At 43.1% G+C, this 16,413-nt stretch overlaps 1 protein-coding gene across 3 annotated transcripts in view; it reads left to right on the top strand.

Moving 5' to 3' along the window:
• Positions 1 to 2,442: 2,442 nt before the first annotated feature.
• Positions 2,443 to 16,413, top strand: part of FANCI (FA complementation group I) — a 28,841-nt gene continuing 14,870 nt past the window's right edge. For 2 of the 3 annotated variants that reach the window (XM_082198309.1, XM_082198307.1), the window contains exons 1-20: positions 2,443 to 2,528; positions 2,827 to 2,897; positions 3,394 to 3,488; positions 4,658 to 4,730; positions 5,467 to 5,597; positions 6,876 to 7,032; positions 7,126 to 7,183; positions 8,017 to 8,058; positions 8,564 to 8,687; positions 9,154 to 9,239; positions 9,400 to 9,532; positions 10,857 to 10,949; positions 11,131 to 11,267; positions 11,569 to 11,749; positions 12,243 to 12,330; positions 13,504 to 13,634; positions 14,242 to 14,312; positions 15,125 to 15,239; positions 15,353 to 15,475; positions 15,838 to 15,906. In XM_082198309.1, coding sequence (XP_082054435.1) covers positions 3,405 to 3,488; positions 4,658 to 4,730; positions 5,467 to 5,597; positions 6,876 to 7,032; positions 7,126 to 7,183; positions 8,017 to 8,058; positions 8,564 to 8,687; positions 9,154 to 9,239; positions 9,400 to 9,532; positions 10,857 to 10,949; positions 11,131 to 11,267; positions 11,569 to 11,749; positions 12,243 to 12,330; positions 13,504 to 13,634; positions 14,242 to 14,312; positions 15,125 to 15,239; positions 15,353 to 15,475; positions 15,838 to 15,906 — 1,896 coding nt within the window. In that variant the 5' untranslated portion in view covers positions 2,443 to 2,528; positions 2,827 to 2,897; positions 3,394 to 3,404. Of the gene's footprint in view, positions 2,529 to 2,579; positions 2,631 to 2,826; positions 2,898 to 3,393; positions 3,489 to 4,657; positions 4,731 to 5,466; positions 5,598 to 6,875; positions 7,033 to 7,125; positions 7,184 to 8,016; positions 8,059 to 8,563; positions 8,688 to 9,153; positions 9,240 to 9,399; positions 9,533 to 10,856; positions 10,950 to 11,130; positions 11,268 to 11,568; positions 11,750 to 12,242; positions 12,331 to 13,503; positions 13,635 to 14,241; positions 14,313 to 15,124; positions 15,240 to 15,352; positions 15,476 to 15,837; positions 15,907 to 16,413 lie in introns of those variants that run through there. The other variant, XM_082198308.1, reaches the window with a different exon arrangement.

Here is a 16,413-nt window from a genome sequence, read left to right as displayed (position 1 = left end):
CAGCGATTCTTCTTGCTGTTCTGGCTTCTGGGATAGCTGCGCAGCCTGCATTCGCTCCATAAGATGCACATACATTTCCCCTTACTTTTTAGGAGGGGAAAAGTGAGTCTTATGGAGCAAAAAATACGGTATATTAGCACACAGTGCTCACAAAGCAACTGTTAAGCAACTGCATGTTTTAACCAGTCTTCAGGGCTGCTGCTTCACGCAACCAACTTGGAAGGGTGTTTTGTTTTTTCTAAAATAAATTGGTGCAAACTCTTTTAGCACGTGAAGATACGATGGATTGTATACAGGGGAATGAAGCAAACTGGTTACTGGCTTCCAGTGCTGTTGCAAGTACAGTATATAATCCACATTTGGGCACCTCCCCCCAATATAACCTAGATGGGTACAGTAGCAAAAAGTGAAAAATTGCTCCTTAGTCTAAAATTACCTAATTGCGCCACTGATGGCTTCTGTTCTCTTGTGTTAGCTCCCATCTCTGAACAGTTCAGGCTTTTGTGGAAAGCTTCAGAAATAAGCCGGTGTGTTTGCAACAAGAAAGGCCACTTAGGTTAATCTCTGCTTCCTTTTAAACATAGGTTGAAATCTCCTCATGGAACAAAGGCTTCCCCTTGTTGCTGGGTACTTAGGGGTTTTGTACAAAATGATCCAAGCCACGCGTGAGGCAAGAAAGAAATCCAGGAAAAGGCCAACCTGCCAGAAGTGTTACCCTCACTCTGATTTGGTTTCACGATGGTGATATTATTATTATTATCATCCTTCCTGGCAGGTCTTGAATGGGCTTTCTGTCCGAACTCTTGGTAGTGAAGAAAAGTCACTCAAGGGTTAAGGCTGCACGGGACAACAGCAACTGGAACAAATGTTATGTAAATGAAATGTTAAAAAAAAACAGATTGTTTTGCAGAGAGAGGTTGGATGAGGTCAGGGCAGAAGTAGATTCCCAGGTCTTGCTGATGTGACCCTCATTTGGGATGGTGGAAGAGAGAATATGACTGAAGGACTATGGGTTGCTTTCAACTAATGTATACTCAGAGTAGAGCCACTAAGATAAACAGCCATTTGGGTCCATTAATTTAAGTGGGCCTATTCTGGGCGGCTGAATACAACACTGTACAATGGTACCTCGGGTTACATACGCTTCAGGTTACATACGCTTCAGGTTACACACTCCGCTAACCCAGAAATAGTGCTTCAGGTAAAGAACTTTGCTTCAAGATAAGAACAGAAATCGGGCTCCGGCGGCGCGACGGCAGCAGCAGCAGGAGGCCCCATTAACTAAAGTGGTGCTTCAGGTTAAGAACAGTTTCAGGTTAAGAACGGACCTCCAGAACGAATTAAGTACTTAACCCGAGGTACCACTGCATACTCCACTGCCATCAGCAGAACCTATTGGATGACACCCATAGCCCAATCTAGTCCAGTCCCCTTATAAAGCCATCCACGTCAGGGACCATCCCTGCCTGTATCCAGTAGGAGTGAGTTCCATAGTTTAATTACGTGCAGTGCTAAGAAGTATAGTGGTACCTTGGTTCTCAAACGCCTTGGTACTCAAACAAGTTGGAACCCAAACACTGCAAACCTGGAAGTAAGTGTTCCGGTTTGCAAACATTTTTCATAAGCTGAACGTGCTCCTTTTTAAATGCCACACTTAAATTTTGAGTGCCACACTTACGTTTTAAGTGCTACGCTGGCGTCTGTCTGTTTTTGCTATTTATTTTGTTTTTCTGTTTTTGCGGATTTTTGTTTTTGTGACTGTGTGGAACCCAGTTCAGCTACTGATTGATTGATTGATTGTGTGACTGCAGTACATTGTTTATTGCTTTCATTTTATGGATCAGTGGTCTCGTTAGATAGTAAAATTCATGTTAAATTGCTGTTTTAGGGGTGGTTTTTAAAAGTCTGGAATGGATTAATCTATTTTGCATTACTTTCCATGGGAAAATGCACCTTGGTTTTGGAACGCTTTGGTTTTGGAACAGACTTCCAGAACGTATTAAGTTTGAGAACCAAGGTACCATTGTAATTTCTTTTATCTGTCCTGAATCTTCCAGCATTCAGCTTCACCCGATGATTTCTTGTGTTCAGAGGGAGAAACACTTTTCTCTATCCATGCATAATTGTATAAAAAGTACCAAGAACTTGCTAAAAGCAAGAAGCCCCGAGCACTGCAACCGTTCTTCATAGGAGAGTCTCTCTGGGCTTTTATTTAGTGAGCGCCCCTTTTATCTAGCTTCTGTCCCTGTCCCCACCGTTTTCGTAAATCGGCAGGCAGCAAGCCTCGAACGCGCGACCTTCCCAGTACCGCGCCGGCCACCCTACGCGCTGCGCCACAGCACCATCCGGGGACTTAGCTTGCAGCGCGGGGTGGGGTGGGGTGGGGAGAACAACGGCGAAGCGGAGGCGGCGCATGGGTTGCCTAGGGAAACGGAAGCTGTTCAGAGAGGGGCGGGACTCCGTTGCCGGGGCAACGCCGACGAAGTTCCAGGCGGGAAATTCGGCGCTCGGGGAAGTTTTGAAGGAAGGTGAGGCCGGGAAGCCGCGCCTGAGGCAAAACAGAGAAGAGGGTCGGCAGCGGGAGGGGGCGCGGACGTGAGAGGGTCACGTGGCCGGAGTCGTGGCCGAAGGTGGGTCACGAGGCTGAGCGGTGATTGTTGGTCATTAGCAAAAAAAAAAAAAAGACAAGTATTATTTTTTTTTGGGGGGGGGGCTTCCTTTGAGCCAGGTTAGAAAAAAAGGGGGAAGGTGAAACGGTGTCTCTGAGCATGTGGAGAGTGCCTCTTTTGTTTATAACGGTTTCTGTACCAATTTTTTCCCCTACAGGGAGCTCAAAGTGGCATAAATGATTCCCGCTCCCTATATTTCCAGTTTTGTCAGTGTAACAAGCCTGTGAGGTAAGTTTGGCTGAGCGTTGAGATTGGCCTATTGAGCTTTATGTATGTGTGGTGTTGTGTTGAAACAAGAGTCTTCCTAGTTGGCTGCACCATCATGGATACACCTGTGTCACCCCGGATAAGAAAGCTTGGTAGAAGATGTGAAAAGAAACCCAGCCGTTGCAGCAAAGTTGTGGCAAGTGGTTGTACATCTGAATACTTTCTCACTCGCTGCAGTCATACAAAAATACAAACACAAGCCCAGCGTGTCATTAAGGAGTCATCCAAACTTCAGTTCCACCCCCTCCCAACATATATAATGCACTTTTTTATTGGATTCAAACACAGTGCAGAGTGGTGCAGTCCACAAAAAGCTTTACAGTTTGAGGCTGCTATTTGCATCAATTTACCTTTCAAGGCCTTAGATACAATCTGAGTTTCCTCTGTTTGTTTCTGTAGGTTAAAACTCTTTTGCTAATTTTACAGATCACAAGTTTTTTTTTTTTTGTTTCGCCAGCTCTGTTAACAATGGACCAGAAAATCCTGACCTTAGCGGCAGATGAAAAAGCTGAGCAACTTCAGGCATGCCTGCAAAGCCTGAAAGAAAATGAGGTGAGCTGTTGTGATTCTCACAGCATTTCAGTTGGGGGTGTGTGTAGATCCACTGATAGTGCCCTTGTTTGGGGCTGATTGTAAAGAGGGAAAGAGAATCTGTGGTCCTATGTATGTAGCTGAACTCGCAACTCCCATCAACCCAAAACACATGGAGAACCACTCCTATCCCTTCATTTGGATATTGCTCATTCTCTTCAGTGTATTTATTTCACCATCATGGCTTCCATGATCAGTAGTTTTGTGTCCAAATTGTGAGGCATCCATATATAGTACATTCATGGACCTTTATTCATAGTTTGCTAATTGCATGAGTTGCAAGTCGCTAGATATTTGTATTTATTCCTGTTGTATTTCCGTTTCCTTCTACTAACTCATAGCTGTGGGGAAGTCCTGTGCATTTGGGAAAATGGTAAAAATTGTGGTGACTGTCAGTGGGCAGCTATGCATCTGCCGTATGCCCAGGTTCTGCAACTTTTGCATTCTGCACTATGCAGTATCTGGAACCAAAACAGAATCTCATGCAATTTGTATGTTTTTATACGTCTCCCTCCTCCTGCAATGTTACCTCCTGTACAGTTTTATGACAGCTAGATAATGCCGTTTTGCTTACATTTTTCATCATTGTGTTAAGGTTGCCAAGTCTCTTGCCTTTTACTAACTACTAATGACATCTATATCCAATGCGTTTCTTGCTCCTCTTAGAAATCATAGGCAAGTGGATTGCCACTTCCAGTTTTTCATGGCCTTCAAGTGTTACTGTAGTACTGTATATAATTCACAAAAATATTTTTGGGTGCATTCATTCCTCTGTGGTTCTCCCTTTTCATGAACATGGTGTATTTTAACTGCATGTCAGGCTATCTAGTAACAGGCCGTTCATCTAGTCATCTATGATGAGTGGAGGTTGCTTCCAGGTGACCAGGCATGGAGAACTGAAAAAAGTTTAGGGTTAGGCAGCCACAAATGATTAATGTAAGTATGTAGGCTAGTAAATATTTTGGATGTATCTGCAAGGCCGTATTAAGAGGACGGTAAATTTATGTGCCTTAGTGATGATTGTATGGAAATTAGTACCTGGTTACACACAGTGTTTCTATTATCATTGGATGTAGAAGCTTAAAGTGATGATAAATGAATCTTGTGCTTTCCCCCTCTTCTTGCTGCAGTTGAAAGGCTTAATCACAAAGCAGGCTTTGAAGGGAAAGGAGATTGGTGCCCTCCTGAGAGGAATCTTCAAAGGTACCACACAATGAGTTGTGATAGACTGATCTATGAATCCGTTTTTTTACCCAACAGTTCCATGTATGACATTGATATCTTACAGTGCAATCCTAATCATGTCTACTCAGAAGCAACTCCTGTTGAACTGGGTTAGGATTGCAGCCTTAAGCAAGTACTTGAGTGTGGCTGCAATCCTATATTCATTTACTTGGAAGTAAACTCAGCTGATGTCAGTGGGACTTGCTACTGAACAGAGAAGTATGGGATTGGTGCTGTAAAGAATCTTCTAGATTTTTATTTGTTTTTTTTAGAGACATGCTGTGGACCAACTGAATGAAGTGGTCCCCAGACCACAGTTTGGGAACCCTTGTTCTGGACAGTATTGCTTGCAGGTGGGGAGAGTTCTTTTGAACTTGTCCCAGCAGTTGGGTTTCCACTTAAATGTGCCAGTGTTAAGTAATTCCATGTGGACACAACTTATGTTTATTTGTGAACAAGATACAAAAATATAGACTATGAAAGGGGATATTTTAATTTGGAGCTTCTGTTAATAAAGGAATTTGGGAGTCATGCAGAACCCTTTAGCTGTTTAAATTGCACAGAAGAAAGTGAGTAAATGGTCAGAAAAATTATTGAGAGTGTTGGTGAAGTCTAGGCCATCAGCTGCTCTTTTAACTCTTGTAAGAGCTGCCTTAAAATGTTTGCTCAAGTAACTTCTTTATTGTTTTTGTTTCCCTTGGAAATTCCACTCCAGGTTCTCCTTGCTTCCAACAGACGGGTGTTGTTAGGAGGCTCAGCGTTTATAAGCATTGTGTCCAGTTGGTGGAGTCGGGGGACCTGCATGTGGAAGTTGCATCTGAAATTATACGGCTGCTTATGTTAGAGGTAGGAATGGAGTTATCAAGACTGGTTTCTCCAGCTCTGCAAAGTGAAATGGAGATGATGGTTCCCTTCCACTTCTAGATTCCACGCTTAAATTACATTGCGGTCATCTCCTGAGAATCCTGACCCTATGCATGTTGCGGAACATGCATGTTATCTAGTGGGGCTGATTTTCAAGACACTACGTGTGATTGCAGCTTTAGAGAGCAATCCTTAACTATTAAGAAGGGTAGGTAAGGAAGAGGCTATTTGATATTGTGGGCCTCCTTCTCTGCAGATGGAGGAGTCCCCAGTGTGGTGGAAGAAAGCGGTGCTGTGGTCACTGACTTGCCACCAATGCTCTGTGTGTGGTGGAGCCACGAATGGGGACACATTGTGGGAGGCTGTGATTTTTCCAGATCCAAAGCCTCCTTGATCCCCAGACACGGATTCTATACACATACGCACACACCATTACTCTGTCCATCTCCTTGGTGATGAAATCATTTCTAGGTCATAGGTTTCCTCCTGGTGTTACACCTGTGCCTTTGACAACAGTTCAGCACGGTGTAATTTTGTAAGTGAGGCTTCTCCTACCACTTGGGTCTATCGCAGGAAACTTTTCATCTGCTCAGTTTCTGTGCTTGAAGTACAGGATCAGGACCCCACTGCACATGTGCATATTTAACATGATCAAAGGTATCCAATCACCCATTCCCTCTCCCCTCCCTCTCATTATATATAAGGGCCTGATGACTTCTGTTTCAGTGTATCTGAAGAAGTGTGCATGCACATGAGAGCTTATACCTAAAACTACTCAGTTGGTCTGTAAGGTGCTACATTATAATTTTTAAATTCTTTTGGAAGGATTCTTTTAAAGACTTTCTTAGATCATATAACTTTTTTGAAGACTTGATTCTTTTAAAGGAGTTTTTAGGTTTTCAAGAAGAGTCTTTTTAACTATCTTTTTAAAGATTTTTTTAATTTATTTTGACTATAGCAGACCAACACGGCTACCTACTTGAATCTATGATCAAAGGTAGTTTGTATAGTTAGAACATTCTAAGCCTTCAGGTTCTTATTGGCTAATGTGTCATGTAATAAATAAGTGATACTGTTAACTTCCTTTCACCCGAGGAAAGACATCCCAGTGTGTTCATGCAACAACTATTTCTAATGCAGCTTTCACTGGCAACTTGAGATTGCATTTTTAAAATACTTTCGTTATTTTAGTCTGGAACCCCCCCCCCCCGGTGCATATTTTCATATGCATCTTCCCATATCTTGCCCCTCATTTTTCAGGCTCATGAGCTGCCAGGTTCTGCATTGGCTGACCTGGCAACTTCGTTTGTTGAAGCTATCAAAGGTGGCATCATGCTCAGTGGCAGGTCTTTGGAGCTTTTCCCTACAATTTTGACTGCACTAGCGACAGCTAAAGAGACGCTGGTTTATGGGGCAGGTAAGCCCTATCCCTTCTTTCTTCCTTATTTTCATTTGACTAGCAACTCGTTCTAAGTGCTCTTGTACTGTGTGCTTTCTCACCCCTTTTCAGGTGAGCTGAGTGGGGAAGAGTTTAAGAAACAGCTGATCAATACACTTTGTTCCAGCAGGTAGGCATGTCTTCAGCAGGTCATGTACAGTTCTGTGCTTGCCTTTAGAATTGTTCAGAATGCACCAGTTTTATGTAAGCAACTCTTTGCTATGTTTTATACAGTCAAATGTTAAACTCTGCTGCTGATTTTTATTGGTGTTCACTTGACTTCCACCAAAATGGTGAGTTGCAACAACATAAAAATGCAGTAGCAAAACCAGTTAAAACATTTTACATTCAAAAGAGCAGGGTTGGTCCTAAATATATTTTTAGGTGTCAAAGACCAGGGTAAAGAAGTGTGTCTGCATCGTATGAGAAAAGCCAGGCACAACTCTTTGGGGAGGAAATTCCACAGCTTAGGGGTTGCCACAGAGAATTGCCTCTCCTGGGCTGCCACCACTGAACTTCTGAGGGTGGCAGAATAACAAAGAAGGCTCCTTCTGCCAGTCTTAACACCCAAGAGGGTCTGTAAGGAAGGAGGTAGTCTTTTCATATATTTAGGGCCTAAGTTTTTAGGGCTTTGAACACCGACATGAGGACCGTGAATCACGTCTGGAAATGAACTGGCAACCTGTACAGGGTTGTTGCTTTCTTTTTTAGAAAGAAGGGGGCAGTTATATGTGTTCTAACTAGGACCCCAGCCAGTAATCTGGCTATTGAAGTTTCTGAGTCATCTTCAAGGGCAGCTATTGCAATTAATCCAACTGTAGGTGCACTGGGGCAGACATCTCTCTCACCACCCCTTTATTTCACAAACTGTCATGTGTAACACAACTATCCCTGCTGGAAGTATTTTTTGTTAGTACTTTATTATCTGTTTTCAAACCTTCTGATTGATTTTTATATGGGCAGGTGGAGTCCTCAACATGTGATACATCTCTCCTCCATGTTCAGGTAGCCTCTCTACAATTTTTTATTTTCTTTTTTCATTGCTGACTTGGGGAGCACTTACAGAGGTGAGGGGAGAGCAGTGTCACTAGGCATGTCAGTCATAATCCATGCTTGCACTTTGGAAGAAGTTCAAGGTGGCCAAGTGTTTCCTAAGTGGGAAAGGTTCTTGATCCATGGCTGATTTCTGGGATATACCATTTGGGGGCCAGTGTAGTGGAGACAGTATCAGACATGGAGCATGGAGACTTGGATTAAGATCCCCACTTAGCCATGAATGATTGTGGGCCAGTCTCAACCTAACCTGCTTCACAGGATTGATGTGAAGATAACTTGAGGGGTGGGGCTGCCTTGAGCCCCTTGGAGGAAAGGTGGGCTATGAATGTAAATCATAAATAATATCTGCTGGTTTTAGTACCATGGTGTTTGTGGCCCCAGAGGCTTCTCTGCTGACGTTTTGGACTGATGTTTGGGTAGATGATCTGGACTGGCTTTCATCTTTACTCTGCAGGGACATCCCACTGAGTGCAGAAGAGCTGCAGTTCGTGGTGGAAAAGGTCTTAAGGACGTTCTCTCAGTTGGACCTCCAAGAAATCCCTCCTTTAGTTTATCAGCTTCTGTTGCTTTCTGCAAAGGTAAGCTTTTAGGAAAATTTGACCAGGCTCCGCAAATCTCAAAACCTGCAACTGACATGCAGTAGGTTCTGTGGATGACTCAGGTCAGATAATGATGATAACAACAACAATAAGTAATAATACTAATAATTATTATTTATACCCTACTCATCTGGCTAGGTGATTTCCAGTACATATAAAAACATTATCTAACATTAAACATTAACAACTTCCAATTCAGCCCAGCATTGCCTAGTCTGATCGTTAGAAGTTTTTCAGGGTCCTGGGAAGAGCTCTCCTGGTACCTGGTCCTTTTAACTGGAGATGCCAGAAAGTTTTAATCTGATACCTTCTGCATCCAAACATGCACTGCTTTACTGAGACACAATCTCACTCCAAATGTTTGTATGAATGTTTATTGTTACTGTGCTTTATTACTGTAATACTGTGGTGCACTTTCTGTTTACTTTGTCTCGTGATCTTTCAGGGCAGCAAGAAAAACATTTTGGAGGGGATAATCAGCTTTTTCAATCAGATGGATAAAAAGCAAAAAGAAGAGCATGGAAATTCAGAGTGAGTCCCCTCTTATATTCTCATTTTTTTGCCCTGATATTTGTTACTCTCTTTTCCCTGTAAGGACAGCTTCGATTCTGGGGCAAATGTGTTGTCTTAGTTTCTCTGTGCCACAACTTTTTTTTCTATATTTGGCTTCTCTGTGACTGATTCTTTTCAGATCAATGGACCTTGAAGAAGCCACAGTGCCCCTGGACCAACTTCGCCATGTGGAAGGCACCGTCATTCTGCATATCGTGCTGGCTATTACTCTGGACCAGGATTTGGGAAAAGAGCTAATAAAATACTTAAAGGTATATCAAATGCATAATGTTGATGCTGAGGATGTCGCTGATATGCCAGATATTGGTAGCATTAATCTGTTTATGCCAATGTTAGATATAACATTGATAGCTGTTGATAGCAGTCTTCTAGGACTGAGCTCACCCCATGGGACATTGTTCTGACGTAAGCTAATTGTGGCTTGGAATGCCAGTCACTCCTAGAATTCTGTGATGTCTTACCTGCTTTCATTTTTTTTTCAACTGCGTGAAATGCTTGCTGGCTTTGGCACTGTGTTCCTGGTTGTTTTAAGCCACACTTCTTTATATCTGATTTATAGGGAGCTGTGGTGTGTAATGTCATCTTACCACATTAAACAATTGCATTGATGAAACTGGCAGTTGAAATGGGGGGGGGGGTGTGGCTCTGTGGGTCTGATGCTTGTTCCCAGGTTAATAAATTATGACTTACTAAATCAGGAATGTTACATCCAAATGGAGCCCCTCTTTTGCAGAAAGAGAGACACAAAAATCAAAGTAATCTAGCAGCCCTGCTCATGTTAACCCAACCACATGGACCTAGTGGCTGGACTTGTGTCCTCTTTTTGGCTCTTTCTCCCTGCAAGACAAAGAGAAAGGGGTAGAAGGGAGATTCAGAATTCAGCTCTGCAGCATTTATACAGCTGTGGGAGCAAAACAGTCCCAAGCACTGCATTTATATCAGAGCAGTTTCTCAAAGAGGACGGTGTTAGGGAGGCTATCTGCATGATGGTCTTTTTTCCTGTAAAAAGGAGAGCGAAAGGCTTTACACAGGCTTGAACCAACTCTGCTGCCTATCCATCCCCATCTTTTGTTGAAGTTTTGGAGAGAAAAGTATTTGGGGCACAAGGATCCAGAGGGGCTTTGGGAATGCTGTGATGGCTTCTGCCATCCAAGTGCAAACTTGGCTTTTGACTTTTGTTTAGAAGAGCTGGACATTCAGCCAAAGCTGAGAACTATGTGTCCGAATAACTAAGCCAATGCTAGCTGTTGCAGAAAACACTGAGCTACATGAATCAGTGGTCTGAGTCACTATAAGAGAGCTCGATGTGGAATAAATTACATGGTGAAACAGATTCAGTGACATAGCTGCCAAGCTTAGTCCGCTGAGACAAGAGGAACACTCATGTTCATTATTGGTCTAACGTCCATTCTAACTATAGTTTTAAATAAAAAATGAAACATTTACTTTATAAATCTCTCTTTCTCTCTCTCTCTCTCTCTCTCTCTCTCACACACACACACACAGTATATATATAATCATCTCATGATAAATATGAAGCCCTCTAACTTTCTCCATTTGCTTGATGCTTTGTAGACTGAGCAACAAGGGGATCTTAGCAAGGTCTTGTGTCCCTTCAGCATAACCATTCTGCTCTCAGTGACCAGAATACACCGATTTGAAGACCAGGTATGTCTTTCCCTGCTAGCGCTTGACTACATCAGTGAGCCTGATAGAGAATATTTAGGTGGGCTGATGGAGCTTTTAGTTGGCAGGTTTGTTCACGCAATGTTTGGTTCTGGCTGGGACTCTCAGTGGTGGAAATTGGACAAGCGTAATCTCTCTTGCCCACTCAACTTTTGTGCTTTAGGTCTTTGACTTTTTGAAATCTTCAGTTATGAGGAGCTTCAAGGACAAGCAGTTTCTTCAGGGCTCCAAGTTCCTGCAGGAATTGGCTCCTCAAAACTATGACATATCTGCCGTGGTTTTGGAAGTTGTGGCAAACAGGTGAGTTTCTGCAGTCTACCACTGTAGAACTTGATGGACAAATTTCTCACCGTTTCTCTACTCTCTCCTCAACCCCTGGCATTATTCTTCAATAGTAATGCACACATTTAGTAAGTGGGGAGATGTGCCCATGCCCAAGAATGTACATAAAAAGAATCTGCTTATGCCCATCTGGTTCAGCAACCTATTCTTACAGTGGTGAACCATATGCATATGCAAAGCCCATAAGCAAATGAATAATAAGTAAATGTTCTTTTAAAGTTGCTGTCTCCCTCTCCCTTCTTTTAATGACTCCATCCAGTGTGTTCGGTTGGGATCATGTGACTCGGGGCCTGGTGGATCTTGGATTCATCCTGATGGACTCCTATGGGCCAAAAAGAACTTTGGGGGGCAAAGTCATGGAAACGAACCACGGCCTTTCTAAAACTCCAGCCCAGCAAGCCTGTAAGTTGGGAACTGATCTCCTATTGGAAGCCTTCAAGGTAAGGAGATGCCATTATAGGGAAACAGCTGTGATTTATATTATCTTCTCCAGTTCTTTGATAACATTTCAAGCATTGTTGAATCTTTCAGTTAAAATTGGAGCCACACCTTTCTTCCTTAAATCCAAAAATGTTTACTTTTACACCATATAAGAGAAGGAATTGCACACCCCTTGTACGTTCCTGCACGAATCACAGTTCCGAGCACAACTTATGATTAGGCTGAGCTAAGCACACAGTAGTGATATGCACACATTTTGAGGTTGGCTAGCTGCCTTTGTCTGCACCAAAAGTGACTGATCCATCATCCTTTGCTGGAGGGACATTAATTCGGGTGAGGGTCTTTCCTTCCACTTGCTCCATAGTTAGGGCTATGTTAGTCATAGCAGCAATATTGGAGTAAACTTTTTTTATGGTCTGATAAATCTGCAAGTCTGGCTACAGCCTCAAAAGTCGACCTATGACTGAATTTTAGTGTCCTGTCTGCTTTCAGGTCCATGAACCGATCAGAAGTGAAATACTGGAACAGGTCCTGAACAGAGTCATCACAAATGCAGGCTCCCCTATCAGCCACTTCTTAGGTAACTGTGAAATGAGCAAAGGGGGCACATTATTGCAAGGGAAATATCATGATCTCATGTCTGCACAGTTTGATAAAACAGCTTCTTGGTTTCTTTCCTCCCTCAACTTCAGAAGGGAGTGGTGCTCCATCTGTTTTCCAGAGCCATAATTGTCTATCTTTAAGAAGTAGAAGTCTCACATAGCAGTCATACTCTCTTGTGTAAAAATTTAAAGGTAAAGGACCTCTGGACAATTAAGTCCAGTCAAAGGTGACTATGGGGTTGTGGCGCTCATCTTGCTTTCAGGCTGAGGGAGCTGATGTTTGTCCACAGACAGCTTTCCGGGTCCTGTGGCCAGCATGACTAAATTGTTTCTGGCACAACAAAACACCATGACGGAAACCAGAGCGCAAGGAAACACTGTTTAGCTTCCCACCGCAGTGGTACCTATTTACTTGCACTGGTGTGCTTTCAAACTGCTAGGTTGGCAGGAGCTGTGTCAGACCAACGGGAGCTCACTCAGTCGCAGGGATTCGAACCGCCGACCTTCCGATCGGCAAGCCCAAGAGGCTCAGTGGTTTAGACACTCTCTCATGTACCTTATTGTTATTATATGTTTTGTTGTTTTTGAAAAACTATACCAGTCTTTCCATTTACAGAAAGGGAGTTTATGCAAAGAAAGTCCAAGGGAGTTTATGCAAAGGAAATCACACCAGATTGCTGCCAAACCTAAAAACCAGTGGTTTGTAGCAGTTGTAGTCAAAATGCAGTTTATTCCCAATTAGAGCCCCAGTTGCATACAAAGTTATTTCCCCACACCCATTTTATCCTCATAACAGCCCTGCGATGTAGGTTAGGTTGAGAGATGGAGACTGACTCTCGTTTGCTAACTGAGCTTCCTGGCTGATTAGGGCTTTGAACACGAGTCTTTTTGGTCTTTGTCTGAAATACTTAGTGTCTGGCCCTCAATCCTTAGTGAGTACATATTTGAAGAAGTCAGTTGTATGACCTCTTATCTTTCAATGTTCTACATTTTTTGGAAGTTGACTTCATAATTTGTGCAGTTGTCTTTTCTTGATCTGTGAACCTACGAATCAAATGCACTTCTTTTTCTGTCCCTGGTTCTTGACATCTTGGCCTTCTCTTTCTCTTATTGAAGGCTGCAGCTCTCCTTGTTACCGTTTTCTCTTTCAGATCTGTTGTCCGGTATTATCCTGTCTGCCCCGCTCATCCTTCAGCAGTCTTCTTCAAAAGTCGCAGAGGCCTTTGATCATTTGTCATTCCTGCCTCTTGACACAGTACAAGGGTTGCTTAAGGCCGTGCAGGTAAAGTTCTTTTATACTGGTCAGTTTTCAGCTCAAAAAGTCCTCAAAATATCTTACGAAAGAGTGCAGCATATTAAAAAAATACTTCAAAATATATTACTACTCTTAAATTCATTCATTAAAATATCTTTTTATCCCTTCTTTCCATTTAAAACAAATCCTTGAGACACCTTGCAATCTCATCCGTATATTTAAAAATCAATAAAAGATAGAAAGGGCATGGGATATAAAGTTAATGTTTCAGAGATCAAAGAACTCAGCAGGCCAGACAATTGCTAGAAAACTGATGTTTCTGCATAGTGGCATAAAGTTGTTGTGGAGAATGTGGGACAGGTTCCCTTTGGCAAGGCATTCTAAAGTCTAGGTGATGCTTTCACCTGTATGTCAACCAAACGCTACACTCAGGTCTTGCTTGTGGGCTTCCCGTTTATTTCTTGCAGTTCTCTTGCGGCTCATAGATTGGGAATGACTGATGTGGCTCATTGATTAGGCTGATACAATGTCCTCCTCACCCTTCTCTTCTTGGCCTTCCTGCTGCTGCTGCTGCTGCTGCTCCTTTAGTGAAACTGCAGAACACTTGGTTTAATGCGTTCTTTTTTTCTCCCAGCCCCTGCTGAAAATTAGCATGTCCATGAGGGACTCTCTGATCCTTGTTCTTCGCAAATCAATGTTTTCTGGGTAAGCTGCCATTTTTTATGCTTTCAAAGTAAATAGACATCTATGGAGTTCCTTGGTTTCCCTACCCCCACCCCTCACTGCTTTTATCACATAAACAACACATGTGGAAAGGAGGATGTAACCTGAGGAGAGTCCCAAGAGCCAGATGGGGTTGCCAGGAGTGCCATACGCTCCAAATTCTGCATGCGTTAGTTTTTTTACCCAAGGGCTTACCCACAACTCCATTTGCCCTGTCTCTCCCCACCCCCTGGCTGGAAAAACCCAGTCTTTAGCGCTGAATCAGAGCAAACAGCAACTGGGTTTTCTGCAGATTGCTGTTTGTTCTGATCTAGCACAAAAGAGTAGGTTTTCTGCTTGGACCCATGACTTTCTAGGCACAGGACAAGTGTGGGCAAGCCCTTTCCTGAAGCCTCGGGGGAATTAGTTTCTCCACGACATGAAAAATGAACCAAAGTTCATCATGCTTGGTTGATAGAAATAATTATTTATAATGGGTCCCAATAATAAAATGTAAAAATAAGTAGCTGTCTTTAAAAAACAGGGTTGCTGTCTTTTAAAAAACAACACACAGCACATTTTATCCACTTGATCATACCGTAAACAAGCAACCCTGCACACCTTTGTGGTTTTCCACTCTAGGTTTGTTTGTTAGTCGTTTTATCTCTTCGCTCCAACTTTTATTTAAGGGAATTCAGCTCATCAAGCTTTGTCCAGCATGAACAAGGTAGGGAGGACAGGGCACCCCAGAATTCTCAGAAGAAGCATCCATGGGTGTCCTTAATTGTTCTCCCTTGCCTCTGTTTCCATCACAGGCAGCTGGAGGCCCGTAAGTCAGCAGTTGCTGGGTTTCTGCTCCTCTTAAAGAATTTTAAGGTTCTGGGTAGCTTGACCTCCTCCCAATGCAGCCAGGCAATTGGTGCGAGTCAGGTAAGCAGCCAGCAGCTTCCCAAAGGTCCTGTGCAGCCCCAGGCGCATAGGATTGTGGCTTCAGTCATAATAAACCGGAGATGATTTCTCATGACTCTGTTACTGCCTTCTAGGTCCAGGTGGATGTTCATACCCGCTATAACGCAGCAGCCAATGAGGCCTTCTGCCTAGAAATCCTGGGCAGCTTGAGGCGATGCTTAAGTCAGCAGGCTGATGTCAGATTCATGCTCTATGAGGTAAGGAGGATCCTTTTGGCCGTGGTTCCACATAATTTCTTTGGTTCAAGCAGTGTCGAGGTTGTGGATTAATGTCAGCACCTGCAGGCCTTTGGGAAGCTGGTTCCTGGTCTTCTGTAAGTGTTTGTGTGCTGGTGTGTTGTAGCGCTCTAGTTGTATAATACCCTTCTGTGCTTCATGGCAGTGCGATGGGACCTGATTTGGTTTTGTGTGTTATATTGTGAGGCTCAGTTTTTGCTTCTGAGCATAGTGGCAGGCAGCAGAGGCAACATGGTTGTCTTCCATTGCCTACAGTGATGAAAATTGCCTGTGAGTGTTTTTAAGGCTCTATTATTATTATTTTAACCTTTCTTTCCTCTCAGGGTTTTTATGATGTCCTGCGGAGAAACTCCCAACTGAGTAATTCCATTCTGGAGATGCTGCTGTCTCAGGTATATGGCAAGATCAAAACATTGCAGGCTTGGATCAGACAGTATGACAAACCGTAGTTTGGTATTGCATGTCCCAGCCCCAGGCTCACACGCTCTCTTGTCCCCAGTCTTCCCCTCCCTGTGTGATCTTGGCTTCTCAGTCAAGTCAGGCCTTTATTGTGCATAGCCAAGGGCCATTACCAATCTTAGTTTCTGATTCTGGTTTCAAATTCAGGTTTATAGGGAAAGCACAAACCAGAGCATCCTGGTTCGGACAAAATGGCAGCCTTAGACCCGGAAGGTTTTTCTGCTACCATTTTTTCTTAGTTTTTAAGATGCCATAGGACACTTCATTGCTTTTGCTATCTGGTGGGGTAGCAGAGTTTACACAGCAAGAGGAGGTAACTCATAAGATGAAGTGAGGACGTGCATCAACTTAGAATCTTATCCTTCTCTCTCTTATTTTTTTAAAACTGCGGCTTATACCTGCGTTTCTGGCTGCCACCGTTGGGAAATGTACAGTCATTG

Source organism: Podarcis vaucheri (assembly GCF_965113315.1).
Source record: "Podarcis vaucheri genome assembly, chromosome: 14".
In the NCBI taxonomy this organism is placed as follows: domain Eukaryota; kingdom Metazoa; phylum Chordata; class Lepidosauria; order Squamata; family Lacertidae; genus Podarcis; species Podarcis vaucheri.
This window is presented reverse-complemented; position numbering and strand designations above follow the sequence as displayed.